Source organism: Linepithema humile, chromosome 7, assembly GCF_040581485.1.
Source record: "Linepithema humile isolate Giens D197 chromosome 7, Lhum_UNIL_v1.0, whole genome shotgun sequence".
Lineage (NCBI taxonomy): Eukaryota > Metazoa > Arthropoda > Insecta > Hymenoptera > Formicidae > Linepithema > Linepithema humile.
In genome coordinates this window covers 18,103,498-18,124,138 of record NC_090134.1, presented here as the reverse complement: position 1 = coordinate 18,124,138, position 20,641 = coordinate 18,103,498, and the positions used below count along the sequence as shown (strand labels likewise).

The 20,641-nt window shown below is 38.3% G+C and overlaps 2 protein-coding genes and 1 long non-coding RNA gene across 6 annotated transcripts; 1 reads left to right on the top strand and 2 right to left on the bottom strand.

The window, feature by feature from the left end:
* Positions 1 to 96: 96 nt before the first annotated feature.
* On the top strand, positions 97 to 6,724 carry LOC105670050 (uncharacterized). The gene is made up of 3 exons (XR_001100367.2): positions 97 to 228; positions 1,026 to 1,112; positions 6,585 to 6,724. It is a non-coding gene; the product is annotated as an uncharacterized lncRNA (long non-coding RNA).
* Ir76b (Ionotropic receptor 76b) lies at positions 1,196 to 6,739 on the bottom strand. 3 transcript variants are annotated; one of them, XM_012363350.2, is made up of 9 exons: positions 6,597 to 6,739; positions 6,204 to 6,265; positions 3,698 to 3,874; positions 3,291 to 3,517; positions 3,108 to 3,217; positions 2,750 to 2,943; positions 2,439 to 2,547; positions 2,186 to 2,375; positions 1,196 to 2,034 (listed from the first exon to the last, which is right to left on the bottom strand). In XM_012363350.2, the coding sequence occupies exons 1-9, from the start codon at positions 6,664 to 6,666 to the stop codon at positions 1,518 to 1,520; spliced, it is 1,656 nt and encodes a 551-aa protein (XP_012218773.1). In that variant the 5' UTR covers positions 6,667 to 6,739; the 3' UTR covers positions 1,196 to 1,517. The 3 variants fall into 3 exon arrangements, with proteins under 3 accessions (XP_012218773.1, XP_067215019.1, XP_067215020.1); XM_067358918.1 differs by having other exon boundaries at positions 4,229 to 6,265; positions 6,597 to 6,684; XM_067358919.1 differs by having other exon boundaries at positions 1,894 to 2,034; positions 2,280 to 2,375.
* Positions 6,740 to 7,892: 1,153 nt separating this feature from the next.
* Positions 7,893 to 19,143, bottom strand: LOC105670049 (Insulin-like peptide 3). 2 transcript variants are annotated; one of them, XM_012363354.2, is made up of 4 exons: positions 18,253 to 19,135; positions 13,182 to 13,401; positions 11,913 to 11,972; positions 7,893 to 11,696 (listed from the first exon to the last, which is right to left on the bottom strand). In XM_012363354.2, the coding sequence occupies exons 1-4, from the start codon at positions 18,412 to 18,414 to the stop codon at positions 11,512 to 11,514; spliced, it is 627 nt and encodes a 208-aa protein (XP_012218777.1). In that variant the 5' UTR covers positions 18,415 to 19,135; the 3' UTR covers positions 7,893 to 11,511. The 2 variants fall into 2 exon arrangements, with proteins under 2 accessions (XP_012218777.1, XP_067215027.1); XM_067358926.1 differs by lacking the exon at positions 11,913 to 11,972 and having other exon boundaries at positions 18,253 to 19,143.
* Positions 19,144 to 20,641: the final 1,498 nt, after the last annotated feature.

Sequence of the window (20,641 nt, the reverse complement as noted above, 5' to 3'; positions counted from 1 at the left end):
GTTCCCAATGAATATCACAGAATACTTTAGTGTGTTCGAAGGTATTTTGATAAAAGAAACGAGATAAAGACAAGATAACAAACACGATAGTAGTGCCATCTTTTGACAGATTTAATAATTAAAACGAGAGTGAAAAGTGTAGGTAAAAAGAATCTCTTCTATTTTACACATTTACGTTGGTCTTGGCACTAAGCGAATGTCGGAATGCGACATCCTGGAAGAAACATGGTAAGACAAAAGGTATTTCATATTTCTAGCATCTTGTTCCCTGCTATGCTGACCTGTATAAGCGTACAGATAACTGGTTTATGACAAGAGCACACGAAAATCTATAGATATCTAAAGGCATTTAGATCTGAGTTACGCACGGCATTACAAACCTCAAAATTTCGGTTCCTTCAAAATTTTTCGATCAAATACATAACATGTAGATTCTCGCATATTCTGATTGTTAATTAAAAGCTACAGAGCTATTCAAACAGAACTATTCTCGTAGGTTGTTCAAAAATTGATTAAAAAATTCAAAGTTGAATTTAAAGTTTGAAAACGAAAATTTAAAGCTTCGATGACATCGTATAGAGATATGCAATCTCTATAACTTTTCTCAGATTGACCGTGTTTTTTTCAGTATATATGATACAAAGGTGGCACCCATGCGGAGTAAAGTAATAAACAGAAAGAGCTAATATCAGTCAAGAAAAATATCAAACGCGCGTATCATCCGACGAAATACACAATGATTAATCGCGCCTTGTTGCATCGCGAGTCATACATCGAAATGAAGTAACCGAATGACGTTAATCAGGCATACTTTCCCTTACCTCTTTCTTTTTATTTTTTTCATCCCCCTTTTTGAAAAACTTGCCAATGGATGCCAAAGGACATAGTCAAACTATTTCTATCTTCAATTCTTAAACAATGTCCAATTTCATTTTTATATTTCTTTCTACTTTATTTTTATTCTAATATTGACATGAGAAAATTGCTTTTATCACACATACAATGATATCTTTTTCTCTTTATAGACATTGGCAATTGGAAGCAACAGGAGAGCAGCGTGAGAGGAGAACCGGAGACCGGAGCTACGAACGATACATAACCTAAGAATAGAGGTAAGTTGAAAAATATTACAAATTTTACAAAGAAAAGAAAATGAATTTGGACGACTCAGAATTAATTTTTTAACAAACAGAAATTTTCTATTTCTTTCAATTTGTTTATTTCTCCAGTAAAATTACTATCACAACTATCTGAATATTGATATTATTTATTCGATATAAGGTATATATTCCACGTAAAAAAGAATTAGGAAGTAGAATCTTAACGTAAAATATATGTTGAATTCATATTGATATAATAATTAGAAACATTATTTTTAATGATATTAAATGTCTCACGCCGATGAAATGGTTGATAAATGGCTGTACGATTTTCGATAATACTTTGTGTATAATTAATATTTCTGACAAGCTCCATGATTGATTTTCTGTGATTCAGTGATTGTTAGCTTTTTTTAACTATGCTGTGTATTGAAATAAAAACGCGGATGGCGTGCGAATGGGTATCAATCTTGGATCGCCGTAACGATCCATCACGACGTAATAATCGCGCCCGTTAATACAGTGTTTCTTCCCCTGAGTGAAGCCATACGGAATGTTCTGATACAACGCGCGCGGGCTTGTCTTCTGTAAATTGGTCTGCTTATTAAACAGGGGATTCTTCGTGAACACCAATTGCGGGGTGACGGATTCCTTCGTTCTTCGTTTCCGTTTGCAGCAGAGCGTGGAATCGCACCATTTGCCGGTGTCTTTCCGTCGCTTGTAAAAGTTTACCGTCGATCTAATCATTATCTCGCCAAAGAAGACCAGAGTCGCGATTGCATATCCAGCGACTACGACCTTGAAGGTCAGGGACAGATCGTTGAATGATAATTGCCTTTCGGTGGATCGAAGATCCAACGGGCATACTTCCGCCCGCGGTAAATCCATTAGCTTCTCGCGCTTTATTATACCGGTTTCCACTAGAGCCATTAGTCTGAAACCCATTTATTATCGTTATCGGAGAGAATATCGTTATCGGGATAATAATTGGATTATAATAAAAAATTCTAGCAATGCAATTAATTGTAAATAATTTAGTCGTTTCGACAAAATTTCTATCGGCTACACAAAAATTCGGAGCTTACGCTCTGTTAATTGGTTTCGCGAGGGTGGAGTTTAAGGGGAAGGCGAATGCTCTACTGGTGACGAAAATTGCGCCGGGCATAATGACGTATGTACATCTCTTCTGATGGATCAGATGCTCGCGAGTTTTGTTGATGTAGTCCTCGAACAACAGGCTTTGAAGATAATGGGCTTCGCCGAGGAATAGTCTGTCTAAAGATTAATATTACGTTTTTATTTAGCATTCATATATAATTCGAGATCGATATTACTCACTCTTCTCCACGGCGTTGAAAATTGAGTTAACCGGATACTCGTACGACGATATGTAATGACCTTTCCCCTTTTTTGTAGCATTCAGTAAACTCAACTCCTCTGTTTCTTGCTGGAAATATTAAAACAATAACAATTTTAAGATTTTGTTGAAAAACACTTTGTATAGTGTACGTCATAAAAAATTCGGTAAATTTATACGAATAAGATGTAATAATCTACAGCGTTAATAATCTACAGCTGTAACGAATGTGATAAATATTGTTTTTTCTTAATTTCACTTTCGGAAATTTTAAGATTGCGAAAGAACTTACTTCAGACAGCAAAAAGTGGATCGTGCGTCCTTTGTAAGTAACCCATTCGTAACCTTTGCGCACTATATCTTCCAAGTTGTTGATCGGCAAGGTAAATTGTGGCTTCGTGAGAAAAGCGGTGAGATTCGCCGTGTAGAAGGACGTTAATATCAGGATGAATATCCACCATGTGGCGAACAGAATCCGCGTCGAGTCTGCAATCGATGCAGATCCGTTTCGATTCGTTTTTTAACAGCACGTGACAATAATATCGTAATGTGATCACGACGAACACAAATGCAAAGTAAACCAATCGTTGTCTGTATGCAAATGCCGTAACTTCTCATTAATATTTTAAAAGTTACGAGCAGTCTCGTACCTGTCATCGCCAACATGGTCGTTCCTTGTTTCAACAAAGAACTGTACACGAACCATATGCAAGAGAATAAGCTATAATTCTCGGAGTCTGGTTCATTCCACAATTTTGCCCTACAAGATATTAATAATGTTAGGAATTGTTTTTCGTAATGCGTTTTTTAACTAATTTATATTTCTGACAAACCGTAATATGGCAAAGACATATATTATGGGTCCTACAAAGAGCACTGCGGCTAGAACTAATAACCAAACGATGTGATCGAACGGTGCGAGTAGTCCCGAGCCGGTTGCCGATTCTTGCGGTCGTTTCATTAACACCGATAACTCGCTTTGATCCAGAGCTGTGCTGAATGTACAATAATTCCGCAACTCCGACAAAATAGGCAGGAAGGCTACTGCCATATCAACTTTCTATTTAAATAACAAAGAATATCCACGTTTTTGTTTTCTCTATCGATTGTCGTTACATATATTTGTTTAATTCTTTCTTAAACAAATTTTTAATCTACATTTAATTGCACGAATAGAATAATTAGCTGATCAATAAACAAAAATTCAGAATAGTTTGTTGAAGAAAGAAAGGTGGCTCACCTTCTCGTAAAGTAAATTCAAAATTCCCTTGTCCTTATTTCCTAACACATGCTGTTTAGGCGGCACGATAGTGTATGTAAAATTTAATTTTAAACTAAGTAACTCCAGTAAGTAAAAGGCGTAGCCTTTTCCTACCCACGTTCCATTTTCCTGCACTAGTCCGGAAAACGGCATGTCCTGTAACAGTTTCACGTTATCGCAATCGATGAATCCACGATAAATATAGAATTGCACAATTCTTGTAAATTATCGAATGTTATATTTAATCTTGAAGATGGAAGTAAAATTTCTCAAGTTTGAATTAAAAATTGGCGAACGTCAAATATCGTATTTGTCAATTTATAAGAATTTATATTATTCAAGCAATATATCTTGTAGAAATAATTGAAAACAAATGAGAAGATTGCAGAATTGATTATTTAATGTGCATCCTGCTTAACTCTACGCTACTACGTATACCATTGTCCGAATTGCATAATAGAACTTTTAAACGCAACCCTCGACGCTATTTTAATTATCATCTTTGCGCACCCATTATCACAGTGTCGCGATCGTTCCGTGCACGGTCAACTGCATACGCGACTCAGGCATTTGTACATTTGAATGTTTGATAACGGCCCGCACGAACGCATTAATAGGCGCCATGAAGATTGTAAGATGCGCGACGCATATCAGGAGATATAAAACTGGCAAACCCCTGACGCAATACTTATTAGTAGCCACGATACTCGTATAATGCGATAGCTGTAACAGCATGCTCGGTTACTCGATTAAGCGCCCTTTGTTTACCGTGTCACGCAAAACACGCGATGCCACGGAGAAGATATTACTCAAGTCTTAACTATGTCGCAATAATTGTTTAATCCTGTTTAATCCTTTCCGTACTGAGTACTCTGAATCTTCCAAATTCATTTTTATATTTTCTAAATACTTAGCATTTGAGTTAAAAATTCTTGTCAACAAATTTCTATTTATATATTTCATATATTTCTATACATTTTAGAATTATGAATTTGCAAATAAATTATGCAAATTGTTTAATGAAATGTAGAAAAGTGTAAATCGATAGAAGTATGAGAGAATTTTTTTTTTTTTTTTTTTTTGCGAATTTCAGCATTTTTTATGCCGCATTTTCTGACCTTCTATAATAATTGATTGATTTTATCGCCAATGTCCTCGCATTTGTATATTATCTAGAAGGACATTGTTATATCAAGCGTAGATAATAATATAGAATTTTGTTTATATGCAAATTGTTATAAAAAATTGCAGTATATTTTTACAGGAAAATTGGCTACTATTATTTAAAGATCACAAACTCACATGCAACACGCATTGATGATTTTACGTCGCGTGATGTGTCTTTTTGTAATTCTAGGTTTTTCATATCGTCAATACGGAAAAGTAGGACATTTTGTCGGTGATCGATAAATCATATAATAGATTGTCACTTCAAACGTGATGTAGTGATAGGTTTTTCGTGGCTCTATGTACATAATTTATTACAATTCTCCTTTTAATAAGTGATACACGTATACGTGGCTGTATCAGAAGAATTAATTGAGATACATTTGTGTTTCATTGTTTTAAACAAATATTTGAAATTTTGAAAAAAGTTGTCTCAATGTGAAACGCTGTCTGTTGAAGCTATTAACTGTGCATTTACGAATAATTATTGTAAAAGAAATGCGAGAATTATTTCACTGCACAATAAAGGCATCATAAATATTTTTGCTGTCAAGAATGTTATATCTAACATTTACTATGACATTTGCGCTCTATTTCTATCGTACATCATCAAGTAAGCGCGTAAAAATGTCTACTTAATGTCGCCGTGAAGAGCACAATAAAACTAAAAAAAATGCATTAGAAAAGTTATTGTATAAAATATTTTGCAGAATACTTTTAGTGCAATAAGATTTATATACTAAAAAAGATATTAATTAATTTTTAATTTTTAACTAATTATTAATATTATAGTATCTCGAAATTTTATTTTTAATCGACTTTTGATTGCAATAATGCAAATCTATACTGAATTATTTTCGTACAGATTTAGACTATTTCGTAATTATTTGCGCAGATATTCTATTCAGTCGCTTAATTAATTAGGAAGGCGTGACACAATTTTCCAAATCTCCTCGAAGGACACCGATACGTTGTCGACGTATAAATAGTGTTGCATTGTATCAAACGTTTCATCGTTATTTTTTTTTGATGTGATGAAGACTGACTAAACATCATTTTGCTTTCAGTCAAAGTAAACAGCAAAAGTTCTTGTTATTGGCTTCGTTATTCTGATTATATCGGTATTATTTCTCCGACATATTTACGCGATTACTGAAAGATCGCTCGTATATCGTGAAATATGTGCAAATAAATGTAAAAGCGAGGATTTTTTTGTCAGTTGATATCTTTTTTCTCAGAGACCAAATTTAATATTGTAAGTATTTCTCTTTATTTCAATCGTGCGCAATACCGTGCAAATTGTAACTGTCAAACTTACATTCCATGACGTTATTTTCATCTCTGCGGGTATTGGCGACTCTTTATTGTTCGCTGTGTCATCTGAAAATATCGTATTGTCTTTCATAAAATTCTTACAACAATATGTCAAACTGTACAAAACATATTTTTCTTCTCAACTTTTAATTTGACATATATAATTGCATTTAAACAAAGAATGAATCTTGCATTTGTGAATTACATCGTTATAACATTATTTAGTTTAGTTTGTTATGCGTTTAATTTTATTTAGCATTGCATTTAATTTAGCGTAAATTTTTAATTTTAACAAAAAAAACCAATTTTAATAAATAAATTAAATGGAAATGTGAATTTTTAATAACAAAGATTCATCAAATATTTTTTTTTAATATCTTTTTAGGTAGAAGCTTACTTTGTCCATAGCTGGTGTGACAACACGCGAGTATAAGCGGGCTGAGTAAAAATAGCCGGAAGCTGTGCATTCTTCAACGATGTCTCTGGCTATTATCCGTGCACATCTTGATCAGTAAATTCCGTCTGGATCTCATCTGGCCGGAAATGCTTCGTACGATGTGGCATAACCAGCAGTCAAGTGAATCGATACTGACACTTGTCTAGTCATCCTGACCCGGACGACAGCAACGTAGTGACGAGTCGTTTTATGTCAGCGTGTCACGCGACCATGAAAGGTGTGCGAAGGGGGGTGACGGAGAAACCACGACGACGCGACGCGGACGCCGTCAACCCTCGACACATCCCCCGCAGTTTTCTTTCCAGAAGTTCTATTGGCTTATAGCAGTTAATGCGCCGTTTGTTCCCATCAAAAGGTATGTCATTTTTACTTTGTTGATCGTGAAATCAGATGCGATAACTGATAACCAGGTGCGCTCGATTTTTTATTCACATTTATTCTTTTTAGAAGAATATATATAGAGGCATAAAATTAGAGCAGTAAAGTTTTTTTTTAATTTTTGAAAACTGGCATGCATATAATTAAAACATTATAAAATTTGCGTGTCAAGTATACTACTATATGTAATACTAAGTGATTGATTGGCAGGATTAAATATGGTGATTAGAAACATAGACACGTGCACCATTTTGTCACGCAAGCCGTATCTAACTATTTCAATATCTATCTAAATGTTGTCTTGTTCTTTAACCTTTCAACTACATTAAGAAGTTATCTGATCCAAGTTTTTAAGCGAACAAAAAACAAAGAATTGATAATTTTAGATAGATTTATCTTTTATTAGTTTTTTATTTGAAGAAATACGTCTCGAATTATATATCGTGCAGCGAGAAGAAACTTTACGTAGTTATCTCGAGTTATTTTCCTGAAATTTAGAATAATATATAATAACCAGCAGCACGCGCACGTGTGATATTTCAGAGATAAACTGAAAGAGATTAATGCTCGGGATGTAAAGTCCTCGTGAAAATGTATATTATATCAGTTGGCACGAAGCGTTAGACGTGTATACGATCAATATACGCACTCATGTACAACTATTCTGAATACGCATTAGTAACATTGAGCAAGTAATCGTGTGAATCATCTGTCAGAGGAAATTAATAGCGATATTATTAATAGCATGTGCACACTTCCGCCGAGTAGAATTGAGATCATTGAGATTAATCGTCTTTGTCCTCCCAAATGCTACGGGACGGGATTGTGGGTGGGTTTGTGCTATTGAACAAAGAATGCTTCTTCTTGGGAACAATTTTTCATTGTTTATCGTTAAGTTGAAGTACATCTCAATATACAAATCACATCGCCTGTGTCCTACGAAGTAGTATATATCGCCGCTCCTCTCGCCAGAGCGCTTGAGTTGTCGTTCGCAGCCGCGCAGCAAAGGAACCGCCGCGTCTCCGCGCCGAAGGACCGAGCGACGTGTCAGGACCGAGATACAATAAATTGTCTAAGCGCAGTCTGTCGATGGATAGCGACACGGATATCGAGGGACAGATACTCGTTTACATTTATTCGGCTTCTTATCACTTGCAACATCCAAATATCCCCCCCCCCCCAATACCCATCGACAAGCACGAAGCTGTTCGTCTATTTTTTGCGCCTTTATCCGTCTTCTGACACTGATTATTCGATGATAGTCGGTTAGTTTGCTATGTTATGTGGTTAGATATTATCCCGTTTATGCGTCTGATTTTTCGCTGCTTTATCATGTCTCGACCTTTACTCGTTTCCACGCTATATTACAATCATCGCACGAGGGAGATTGCCGAAACGAAACGGAAGGGCGGAAAGGAAAGGGAAAGAAATGCGAAAGTAGAATGCGGGATGCGTAGTCGAAATGCACTCAAGCGAGCTCGGCAGCAACGTTAGCGGCATAAATCACATCTCGTTATGACACGGTGTCACGGGGTGACGAGGATGAGGAATGATAAAAATGACGATGACGGCGCTAACGCGGCAATAGAGCATAATAATCGTTGATGATGATCATAATAAGCATGATTACGATAATTGGCGTTTAATCAATAACTTACGACCTTGGCGGTTATAATCACTTTGTCGCATTACTCAATAAGAGATCAGCGATGAAATAGGCAAGGAGCACGCATGGAGGTGACGTTATAGCTGGCATAAAAAAAGTTCGGCGACCCGTAAATTTGAAAAGTTAAAAATTCAAAGGATTTTAATAATATTCTTGTTCTCGCATAATTAATTTTTAAAGATTGAAAGGAAAGATTAAAAAGATTGCAATTAAATAATGAATAGTAAAACTACTTTTTCAAATTTCTTTTTCATACCTTTAAGCTCGAAGATATAAAATGTTAATTTAAAATTATTTTAGCTTAGCGCCTCTTGTAATATATATAATAATATTTTTTTTAAATACTTTTGATTTTCGAATTTGCACGTTTCCAAACTTTTTTCGCGAATCGCGACGATATGACCTGCTATATTAACTTATTCCGGATTAGTGATCTCACTGTTCTTTCATAAGTTCGCAGACCCAGCTACGGTGTAGAAAACAGATTGTTAAACGAGATAAGTGTTAAATCAACCTCGGTGATAGAGCATAATAATATATACTTCGGAATGGATTGTGCTCTTATGCTTAGATATGCGTGACGAGGTAAATGGCATACATGCGATTTAGAGATCACTTAATACATAACAAAAATCAACACTGCTGATAGAAACATATCAATATTATCGTGAAACTTGTCGAACAAATGATCGCGGTGGCAAGTTTATCGCATGTTTTACGATCCGTTAATTTTGCTTCTTGTTTTTTATTTTTTTTTTCTCTTTCGGCAGTTTGCTATTTCTTTCCCGATCATTTTTTCTTATCTTGTTTTATTTCTTTCGCACGTTTTTAGATTTAGATCGACCGATCAAATAATCGTAGCACATTTTTTTCAGTGATTTTAGTTTGTCGTATCGTAATTTTATCGATGTATACCATCTCTCGTTCAAAAATTATTTTTTACCACACGCTCGTATTATCAGAAACAAGTGCCTTTCGAGGTAGGATGGCGACTCGTGGGTCTTTTTCCCGGTGCTGCGAAGTTGAATTTGCATAATTGTCATGCCATGATCTTCCCGATTGTTTTGCGCGAGCGCGCACGCTATCTCGGCCCTTTCCTCGAAGGACATTTATTGGGAATACACGTTCACATACGAATAAGAATAATATCACCATATGCAGTACAGTCGTGGATGCCCCTTGAAATTCGTCACAGCCTCTGGCAGATTAAAAATAACGCAAGCTACAGTAGTGTCCTAGCATAAACTCAACATCCGTTCACGACGATCGTTTTTGCGTTTCGCGTCGAGCGACCTGCATTTCTCTGCGAGTTCTCGTTCTCGATCGTTAAACGGATCTCGAATTTGATATTAAAAAAAAAGTTACAGTTACAAGAAACTAATGGCTATCGAGCTGTTCCTTCTGTCGCCAAAAATCACCATGCGGGTGAGACTGCATTCTTCGATAAATTTTCCAACGCATAAATCATGGGCAGGATATTCGTCAACGGAGCGCACGTAGAGTGGCGAAAATGCGTTGAATCGTCAAACGCAACGACAAAATAAAAAAAAAAAAACTCATATAAGTATAACATCGGGTCAAAGAATCGGATTACGCGTGTCGTCCGATGTTGCCTGACCGGTAAATGAACAAAGAGAGAGGCAAATATCTAAGCGCAAGATCGATTTCGCCAGACAAGGCAGGCATGAAGTCGCGTGACATCGCCGACACGCGCGTTCTCCATTTTTCACGTGTGTCGCATCGTGATCGTCGTTATAATTATATACGTGATCACGCGCTAGATACGTGTGTACAAATCGCGATTAGTTTCTCTCTTTTTTTTAATTTCTACGTTGATTTTCTTTCTCCGATTTCTCCTTTGCTGATTAATCCGAAGAGAACTGACGTTGTCTCTTTCCGTCGTGAAAAAAAGTACGACAAATGTCATACCATTTTACGCGGTGTAAATATTTAATTTGAGTATAATTTGGAGTCGTTACCAGAAATCGTCTTTTTTATATGAAGATTATAGTTAAATCTAATTTTATTTTTTTCAGTTCTTGATATTTATTTGCCAAAAAATTATATCAAAATACACAAAAGAAGAGAATAAAATGTAGCATGTCTGGTTCAATTTATTATCAAATTCTCATTCGGGAATCAATCTCAATTAGTGTCTGATACACTTAACACGTCAAATGTCAGTGTAAATTACAAAAATTTATACATTTTATAGACAAAACAGAGCAAGCGAAGGAAAACTTATTTAAATTATTCAAAATAGCAATACTTATCAATAAACATCGAGACTTGAGAAAGAAATTTATATCACATCAGATGGATTGTAATCTATAAAAAGAGCTCACTTCTTTATTAGTAAAGCTTCACATTCTCAAGTGTAAAAATCAAATCTCTTATTTTTTAAAAGAATGTCATTAATTAAAAAAAACTACAGGTGACGATTCCAGTTCTCTTCCAGAACTACGTCTTTCGAATCATGTTTTCTCTCCGCTGTCCCCTCGTCATTAAAGAATCGAAAGCAAATGAGAAAATTCAATCCCGCGCACGACCTTGCGTTAAAAAAAATCGTTTCCTTCACAATTATATATATATATATATATGTATACATAATTATCACGAATCAGTCTCCAGCGTGAGCGATGATGCGGTTACCAGTGAATTTTCCAACAGTGTATTGTACGTATGCGGGCGTATATGTGTGTATGTCTATGTGTGTACGTGGGGTATATGCGCGTGGGTGTGTCTGGGATTATTTCGGTTGCATGGTGATCGAGCGGTAAAGCGGAAGTCGAAGAGTTACCGGACGCGCGCTTAATTGTTAAGATTGCCGCAATAGCTGGACAGTTCGCTTATCGTGCACGCGTTGAGGCAGCACTCCTCGTGGATGCCGCGCGATTCCCTTCTGCGTCTGCCGGCGAAGCGTCCGTCTAGTATACCCTGTGCCTTCGTTGGAGACATAAACGGGGAATACACTGGGTAATCGGCCATTTGCATCTCTGAAACAAAACTGAACTTATAGCGGCGCACCAGTGATAAGCGCGAATGATAATCGTTTGTCGTTTCGTATACATAAGCGTAAACTTAACAGAAAAATTCAACAGTTAAATCCCGTTTATCTTTTACTTCTGTTTTTGTATAGGAAAGTTTTGAGATTTTTGAACAATTTTTTTGCGTAACACTTTGGACACAACATGATGTCTTCAGAATCATACCTTGAACGCCAGCGTAGTTAAAGTTGTTACCTATGCGGCCGGTATTCCCCTCTTCCGGCGCTGTGAAAGGAACCAAAATCTATTTTTTGAAAAATCTCGAAACTTTCTTAGAAGTAATAAATCAAACGAAAGCATATAATTCGTATGAAAATCTAAAATGTCGTTAACAAATTATAGACGTAATCAAAACAAAAAGTCAATATTTTGCATCAAATTGGACACTAATTTTCCAACTTTATGGTCGATGGCAATCATACTTTTGATTAACAAATTTTGAATATTTTAGAAAACCAGAGACAAAACTTATCTGCACGTCACATTAACTCGATATAAATGACTAGAATTGTTTTTCACGATCGTTAACAAATCGTACAGTCACATCTAGATGTCGGTGTCAGATAACACGGATCTATTTGCGATTGTGCCCGGCGATAAGAGGCGTTTTACGTGTCCGAGAAAGGTTTACGCAATTTCCCGATATAAATTCTCGCGTCTGTCTTTGCGGAAATCGTTTTATTTCGTAAGAATGAAAAATATAATGCTTACGATTATTGGCGTATTTAAGTTATTCGACGAGATTATAGAGAGTGCGCCGGTTTATGATCCCACTTAGGAGTAACGTAACGCGAGCTTACATGCATTATTCATCGGCAACAAAGTAGCGATTACTTGGTTGCGAGCACAGATTGATCGCGTATTTAATCGCCTTTCGCAGAATACCGTGCTTGAGGAGCTATTAAAAGTGAAGGGTCCGACGCAAAAATTCCCTGTATAATCGAAGTTCGTAGTCTGTAACGTTCGCTTTAAATATAAGGTTGTATTTAAAGCGAACGTCACAAATTACGGACTGACCTCATTCGTACATTAAGCCGTTCAATTATAAGACCTGTATAAATTACGCCTGATTCATACTTTCAAACGAGTCATTTTAAATCCGCGTAATATCATGATTGGTAGACCTTAAATTGAAATATAAATGTATATTTAACGGATATTATTTTTCGTACGTTCTCCGCGATTACGTGTTTTGCAATTCGGCATTGCCGAAGAGTGAACAACTGATGATGGTATCGTGTACATTTAGGAACAAACAAACTGCCCAACATTATCATTTCACATAAATAGACAGAAATTTACCCTTGGCTCGTTAACGTTCCATTAGCGATACATCTATCTATCGCTTAATGTCGGCGTCAGAAATGAGCGATAAGGATGTTCTTCTTATTGTAAAAAATTATACTTTTTTAAATTTGATTAGTTTATACTCACCTTGAACACTCTTTTTAAACATGGAATTATACACGCCATCACAGATTATCTGTAGAGCATTGGATAGCTTCTTGCCGCAATATTTTTGCGGCGCGCTCATGGAGGGTCGTTTCGGGCCGAATTGCGGATAGCCATCCGCCTGTGCGTTCCCCGATTCCGCCGCGAGAAACGCGACGGCGAGCACCAGGGTCACGACCACGTTCAATCGATTCGCGGACATCTGAAAGCAACACCATCCTCGTTTAATCACATCATGCTCGTGCGATCTCGTTCGCGAGATCGGTTCGTCATCTTATTAATCTTTATTCACTTTAATGTTACAAATCACACTCGAAATTCCTTTAAAAATCGAACTCCGATTTTCCGCGTCTGATTAAAATTGTTACTTTGCGTTTCAATATTGTATAATCAGGAAAAACGAACTTTATGTCGATGATCTCAGACGATTAAGACGCGTGAGAAACGCGTGCACTTATTAGGAGCGGGTAGAAATTGCGGAGTAGCGATCGTCTGTTGATGTCATCACACAGTTCTCTAATAAATGAGTGAAAGTAAAATTATCTAGGCTGGGCCAGACAAACTGTTTACTAAAATAATTTTTTATTATACCATATCTGAACTTTACACAACATCGACAGATATCCGACTCGGTTATTTTTCTAGCCGTCCGTTTAGGTGACAGTGTCATTCGAGTGTAGAGACTTGCGCCATTTGGGATCCCAGACCTCAGCCTGGGAAGCTTGGCTATTGCCTCTGTTTATGTCGGGGAAACTTAATTGGATACGCGGCCGGCGTGGCATTCCAGCGGTCGCGTAGGGTGCGTCTATTTTTAGATATCTTTTACTTAAATATAAATCTCGCTCAAGAAAGAGAGAGGACGCGTGTCGTGCGGTACGACGGAGTCTCCAACAGAACGAGAGAAAGTAAAAAGACGCTTTTCTCGCTTTGTCTATAGGAACGACCTTTGTTCACACGTTAGCGCCAGCATAATTGCGTTATTACGTTGTGAAATATGCCGATACTCTCGTTATTTTAGAGTATCGCACGTGCGACGTTTGTTTCAAACGCTTCTTCAGATAATTTCTCGAAGGCATTCTATAGACATTTTAAATATTTTGATTAATTATATTCAATTATAATTTCAATTTAATTTCGTTTAATTTTGTTACGTTTATGAAATCGTTCATGAAACAAAAAGATGATAGCTTGACGGCACATGAGAGCTCCAGCAATCATCGTGTAAAAATATATGCGCGGAAAAGAATTATAAGGTAACACTCTACAGTTTGCTTGGGATAGGTCAACAATATTTCTGCGACATACCCTTAAAGTTTCACTAATGATCGCGTGTGGTTGGATTAGAACAATGTTGACTTGTTTTGCAGACTACGTCACACTTGATTAATCGCGTTATCAACGAAAATAGAAATAAGGCCAGTGGCCTTGATGCGCGATTGTGTGCACGAGAATTAATATGGTATAACATATAATTTCACTAACGACAATTTCACCTTTCGCGCAATCGCCGAATTATCCAAACGGGATATTATCTATCCGCACGACAGTATTAAAACGTCGCTTTTAATCGTGACAGCATAGGCTTGAGTTTCCGGAAATATAAAACGTTGTATTTTGACGTTTCAAGGCTGGCGGAATTTATTCGCGATGAATTCGCGTAAGCAATATTGTCAGATAGACGCCTGCCAGACATTGTCGCAGCAGACACATTGACTTGCCTCCTTCAAAACAAGTTACGCAAATATAGGGCATGCCACTTCTATTTCCGGCACATCGTGGCGATGGGAATTAGTGTTCGAGCAATATACTGAAAGAAAACGGCGCATGTTGATGTCGAAGTTATCTAACTCTATTTATCTTTCCCTCGCGATTACTGATGCGCCGCTGAAAACACGCATGCAACGCCCGTAATCCTTAAGGAGCCTTATTGCGCCTTCGATATATTGCGCGAGATCAATTGAATCGTTTATTTATATTCGTGATTTAACGAAGCTCTCATTATTCGAAAACTGGAGCAACAGTGGATCAATTTTAATAGAAAATTAATGATTCTGTTATAAATTCTACGTGAAGCCAGATTTCGCGTGGGTGTACATCATTTGCATAGCCGATCGTCCTTGCAATAAATCTCTTTTGTCTTGGAGAAATTGCGTATCCGACCGACGAAAAATAAAGGCCGAGCGAGGTAAATAAATGTGTTTGTTATTGCGAGCGCGACACGCGCGGACGATGAGACTTGCAGTATCATAACGCGACAATGATAAGCGCGCGATCGCACGTCGCCGGCACGCCATGGATGTAAGCAAGGAAAAAGTACATCGGTGTGCCTGAACGCGATACACGACATCCTGATATCCTTCTAATCGCGCGTAACCTGCATACAATTGCGTTTTATGCGAGGGTTGCGAAGATCTTATCTGATTAAAGATACACTTTCTTCATAAAGAATGAGAGTAAAGCGAGATAGATTGCCGAAATGCATAAATTTAGTCAATTAAATTCGCCTAGATAGCTCTCGATTTCTGCGAATTAGCATTATTCCGTATTTTTGTGCACGAAGTGAGATATCATCGTATCGTGCTGCTTCAAATTCGCGTAAAGTGAGACCAAACAGCAATTACCGTGTCGATAATGGCGGCGTTCATTGGCTTCTCGTCCGGCGCGCTACCAACGATCGTAAACAGTACCGAACTACATAGATCCTCCCGGCGCTCTCTCAAGAAGAGACGCACTTCACGATATCGAAAAGTCCCGTAACTTGAAGTGAACATTCCCTTCCTCTCTCCGCCACCCCGGACCACTCGTTTTCGCTCTCTTTCCCTATCTCGCGTCCGCTCTCTCTTGCAAGATCGGCGCATTTCTATTTTTGTCCTCGTCTTTTCTTCTGGTATTATCTGCGAAGTACCGCCGGCAGACACGAGTAATAAACACGTGTATATAACACTCGGAAAGATACTAAACGGGCCGCACTTATATGCGCTCTTGAGGGAGCGTACTTATGTCCGATCGAGCGCGAACCGGCTAGGGGTGATCGACTCTCTCGATTAGAGCGCGATCGCAAAGTACGCAAAAGAGCTAGAAAACTTTTCCGTTTTCTCGAATAGACAAACGTGAGGAAGAAGCAGCTGAAAAATCACGACGCTCAAATTCGCCTCGATCGCGCGCGAACCCGCGCCGATTTCCGCAGCCGCGATGCTGCGCAGATCTCGATTAACTTTGCAAAAGAACTTCGAAAAGCAGCGGATTGAAAACAACACTTGTTCGTCGATAAACGAACGCAGTTTTTGACATATATGCTCGTTCGCTCATTTAATTGGCTTATACTTGCTTTTTTATATGCAATCGATTGTATTTTGTGAATTAATGAGATACTTAGTGCCATTTGCATCGATCGTGATCGGTGATCATTATTGCGTATTTTTGCTCGTTACTCTACAGAGTTTACTTCCTTCGAATGTTAAATTTAGAAAAAGTTATGATTGTGATACACGAGAGACTGATAGAGAATCCCGCATTATTCCGCCGTGTGACTCATGAGCGATAAAGAGACGTGTTTTAATTTAGTCTCGTCGGAGTTTGCTTATAAATATAAACGTGCTTGCGGTTCTTTGAATAAGAAAACTATATGACACTTGTGACGAACATGTCATACAAATCGATCTTGCGCGATTTATCCATCAACGATAACGATCGAAAAATAGAAGTGAAGTATATGTGAAGACATTTCAAGAAATAAGTGCGCAGAAGACTAATATTTATTTGATATTAATCACGACGTTTGATCTTAGAAACGAAGGCAAACAATCGTCTAAATTATGAAATTAGAATACTAAGTGCTAATTAATTCCGTCGTCTCGTATGAAATTCCATGCAAATTGAATAGAACGAATCGAGAATTCGAGTGCGTTCGCGTGCTTTCCGCGTACATAAATTTACGAGCGAAAATTTAAAACAATTCAATTAACAATTAAACATTGAAATTATGAAGATTATTTTAATTCTAAGGCCAAGTGGTATAATTAATTTTGTTATCGCGTATATACGAAATCCCGTGTATTGCGAATAACGAGGGCATCGCTTGCGTACTTTTCACGCATAAATTTGTGTGTGTGTGTGTGTGTACAAAAATTTGAAACACTTTAATTGATGATTAAAGGCTGAAATTCTTAAGATTATTTTAATTCTGATGCTAGTTCTCTCTAGTTAATTTTTACGTGATCTACGACCGCGCCGTGTCAGGCTAATGTATAATTTGAAGAAATGACTTGAATGAACAAGACTTTAAGAGGCAGATGCACTCTCTAATGATACAATTGTACGATGCACGAGCACCAAGCGTGCTGCAATCATATGCGTCAATTTGAGGAGGACTCGCATAGCACTTGAGGCAGCCATGCCTAGCGGAATTAATGCCAGCCGTTGTTCTCGAATAATTCGAGATTCGCATAATTTACTCTCCCTCGAGACGATTCTGATCTGTCAAGCGACGATTTAAAACGGTTATAACGGATCTTGGCAGATACGTTGCGTTGAGGAAAAATCTTACGCGAAGTTTATTCAGTTTTGTTATCAAACTGAAAGAGCACAAAGTTGACTTGTTTTTAATAAATAAATGTCGAGCCGATATCGAATTAAAATTAAATATAGAATGATGATACGAATTTGATGCGATAAATTTAGCTCAATAAATACTGGAAATTCACCGAGCTTAATTAAGATAAAAATTTATAAAATTTGTATAAAATTTTTGCTCAAACAATGTTCAATTTGGAAATATTATCACAAAACATTTTGCTTTATTGGCAGCTGTACAACGATAAATTGTCGGTTGCACATTCTTTTACGATAGTCGAATTTTATTGCGAATGTAAATATTCCTCTCAACAACTAACTTTTATTCGGTGCCTAAACAACCGGCGCACATCAAGAGCCGCTCTCTCTCATATAAGATATTTTTCCCGATATCATAATTGTATTCTACGCAGTGGAGGACATGCAGAATTTTCGATAAGAATGGTAGTTAAAACAGAAGCGGGCGCAGAATGCGACTTACTGAGTACGTTGAGGTAAAACGCGGATCACAAGGCAATTTCTCTATCACACGGTGTAGTATCACAGTCTGGCACTTTTTCTCGGACGACGTGGAACGGTGTCGCGGATGCGATAGGTGAGATGTGATCACAGTGATGATCGCTGCGATGCTGGTTTCTCTCATGGGAAAGCGATTATGAGATATTCCGTAGACGATGTCGGGCCTCGACGAAATGTTGACTTTTCGGCACGCTCGATCCTTCCCACTGTCTGGGATACATTGATGCCCATCCGCGAGCACTTCTCCGAGACCTTCCACGTTCTTCTCCACCTGTCCCGAAAGCAGTCGCGATTGTGCGATGGACCGCGGGGAATCCGTTCGTGATCGAGCTCGTGATTCCGGCCGATCGAGCCGCGGGACTCTCCTCCGTTCTCCAGGACACCGATCTTACAGGCGTGTCAAGCAGCGCAACGGCACGGTAGTCGGGTTATTTTTAGCTCGGCGTTTAGGTTTCGTGGATCACAGTTGTATATTTTCCTCCTTGGGATCTTTTTTTCCTCAACGAGGAGTATTCCCGATGCAGCTGTGTGTTATTTTTAGATTTTTGAGATGAGGATGTTCCACCCGATCGCCTGGCCTGATCTCTCGTTAATAATCTTGTGACGCCTCGGGTCAACGGTTGCGTCGAGCCGTTGGACTTTACGGCCTGTGGAGAAAATCGCCAGGTGGTAATCGGCGACGATCGCCAAGCGTGGATCCGACGCTTCTCTCCGAGAAGATCGACGAGGCACGTCTCGACCGCTCGGTCGCCGACGAGCGTCTCAGGCTCTTCCGACTGGCAACGTGCGGTCACGTTTCTGACAATGCCAGTCTGATTGACCGCAATTGTCACGAAGACCTGTCCCGGGAGATGTTCGGTTATCCGTCTCGTCAGAAGGTCGCTGACGAACTAGCGTAAGGTGGCTCTTTCTCTCTCTTTCTCTCTGTTTCTTTTTCCCCTGTGCTTGTTGTCCCTTATTCAAGTGTGGTCGTGGGATAGCGAGAAAGAGAGTAAACAGTTCGAGGAGGGAGGACGACGAGTGAGGGAAGCAATCGGTCTTAAGAAAAGCGACGTGTCTAATGATTCTACACTCTGTCGAAGATTGAATGCAAATCGTCTCATGCCATCATTTAACCGAATAATTGATTGACGTTAGCGTTCAAAGATCGGCACTGCGCCGTGTCCATCAAACCACATTTAACAACTAACGTTTCTTCTTCATCATTGCGTATATATACTACTATGTAATGCACACACACACACACACACACACACACACACAAAGAAATTCTTGTATCTTTTTTTATTTGACAAAAATATCAAATTCGTATAAATTCTTTTTTTCATGTGATTATTGTGTATATATAATACTATGTAATGCAAAGAAATTGTATAAGATATTCTCATATTTTTTCATTCGATAAAGATATCAAATTCGTATTAATTACACATATTCTTTTTTTTTCACGTGATTATTGTGTACATATAATACTATGTAATGCAAAGAAATTGTGTAAGATATTTTTATACTTTTTTATTCGATAAAGATATCCAATTCGTATAAATTATATCTCGTTTTTTTCAAGTGAGTTATTTTAACAATGTTAAACAAAAATAAAATTACTTTCTATATATACGCTATCCAGTTATAAAGTTGCTTGATAAAAAAATCTTAATTTGACTTTTTAATATTATATAATCATATCTACATGTTTTGCTGATGTCGATTAAAAAATAATCAAATTGGTCGTCGGCGCGACAACGGCATTCTCGCGACGGAATCGAAGGTATCGCGACCAGCATATCGAGATTGCACTTTAACTTCATTTCGCGAATCAATTAATAAATCCAAACACCGTTGAAATTCGCCACGATCGATCCACATTGCTTTCGCAGCGAAGCCCTTTCGAACCGGAAGCCCTGGCGCAGGATAACGAGGAAAATGCGAGAACGGTCGGTGCCCGCCGAGAACGTATATTCGCGACTTAAGGAGAAATTTCCACGTTGAACGCCGGTTTGATAGGTGCATTGTGCTCGTGTGACTGCACTCGCCGTTGATACGAATTAATTTCTCCTATTCCGCCGCCTCTTTCCACACCCGCCCCGCCGGCACCGCACCCGGTCTCTCGTGCGGCCGGCGGGTCGCGCGAGTCGCGACGACGACGACGACGACGTCTGCGAACGATCGTCTCCAAATTGAATGACCTCTATCGGGAGGTCGTGTACGAGGTGCGGTGACACGCGAGATACGGCCGGTCGGCCGGCCGGCCAGCCAGCCAGCCAGCTCGAGAGAGTTTCTCGTTCTTTTTTGTCCCGCATTCTTCCTGCCTCTACAGACGGTCAATTGCGTCTGGACAGTTGTCCGCGAAC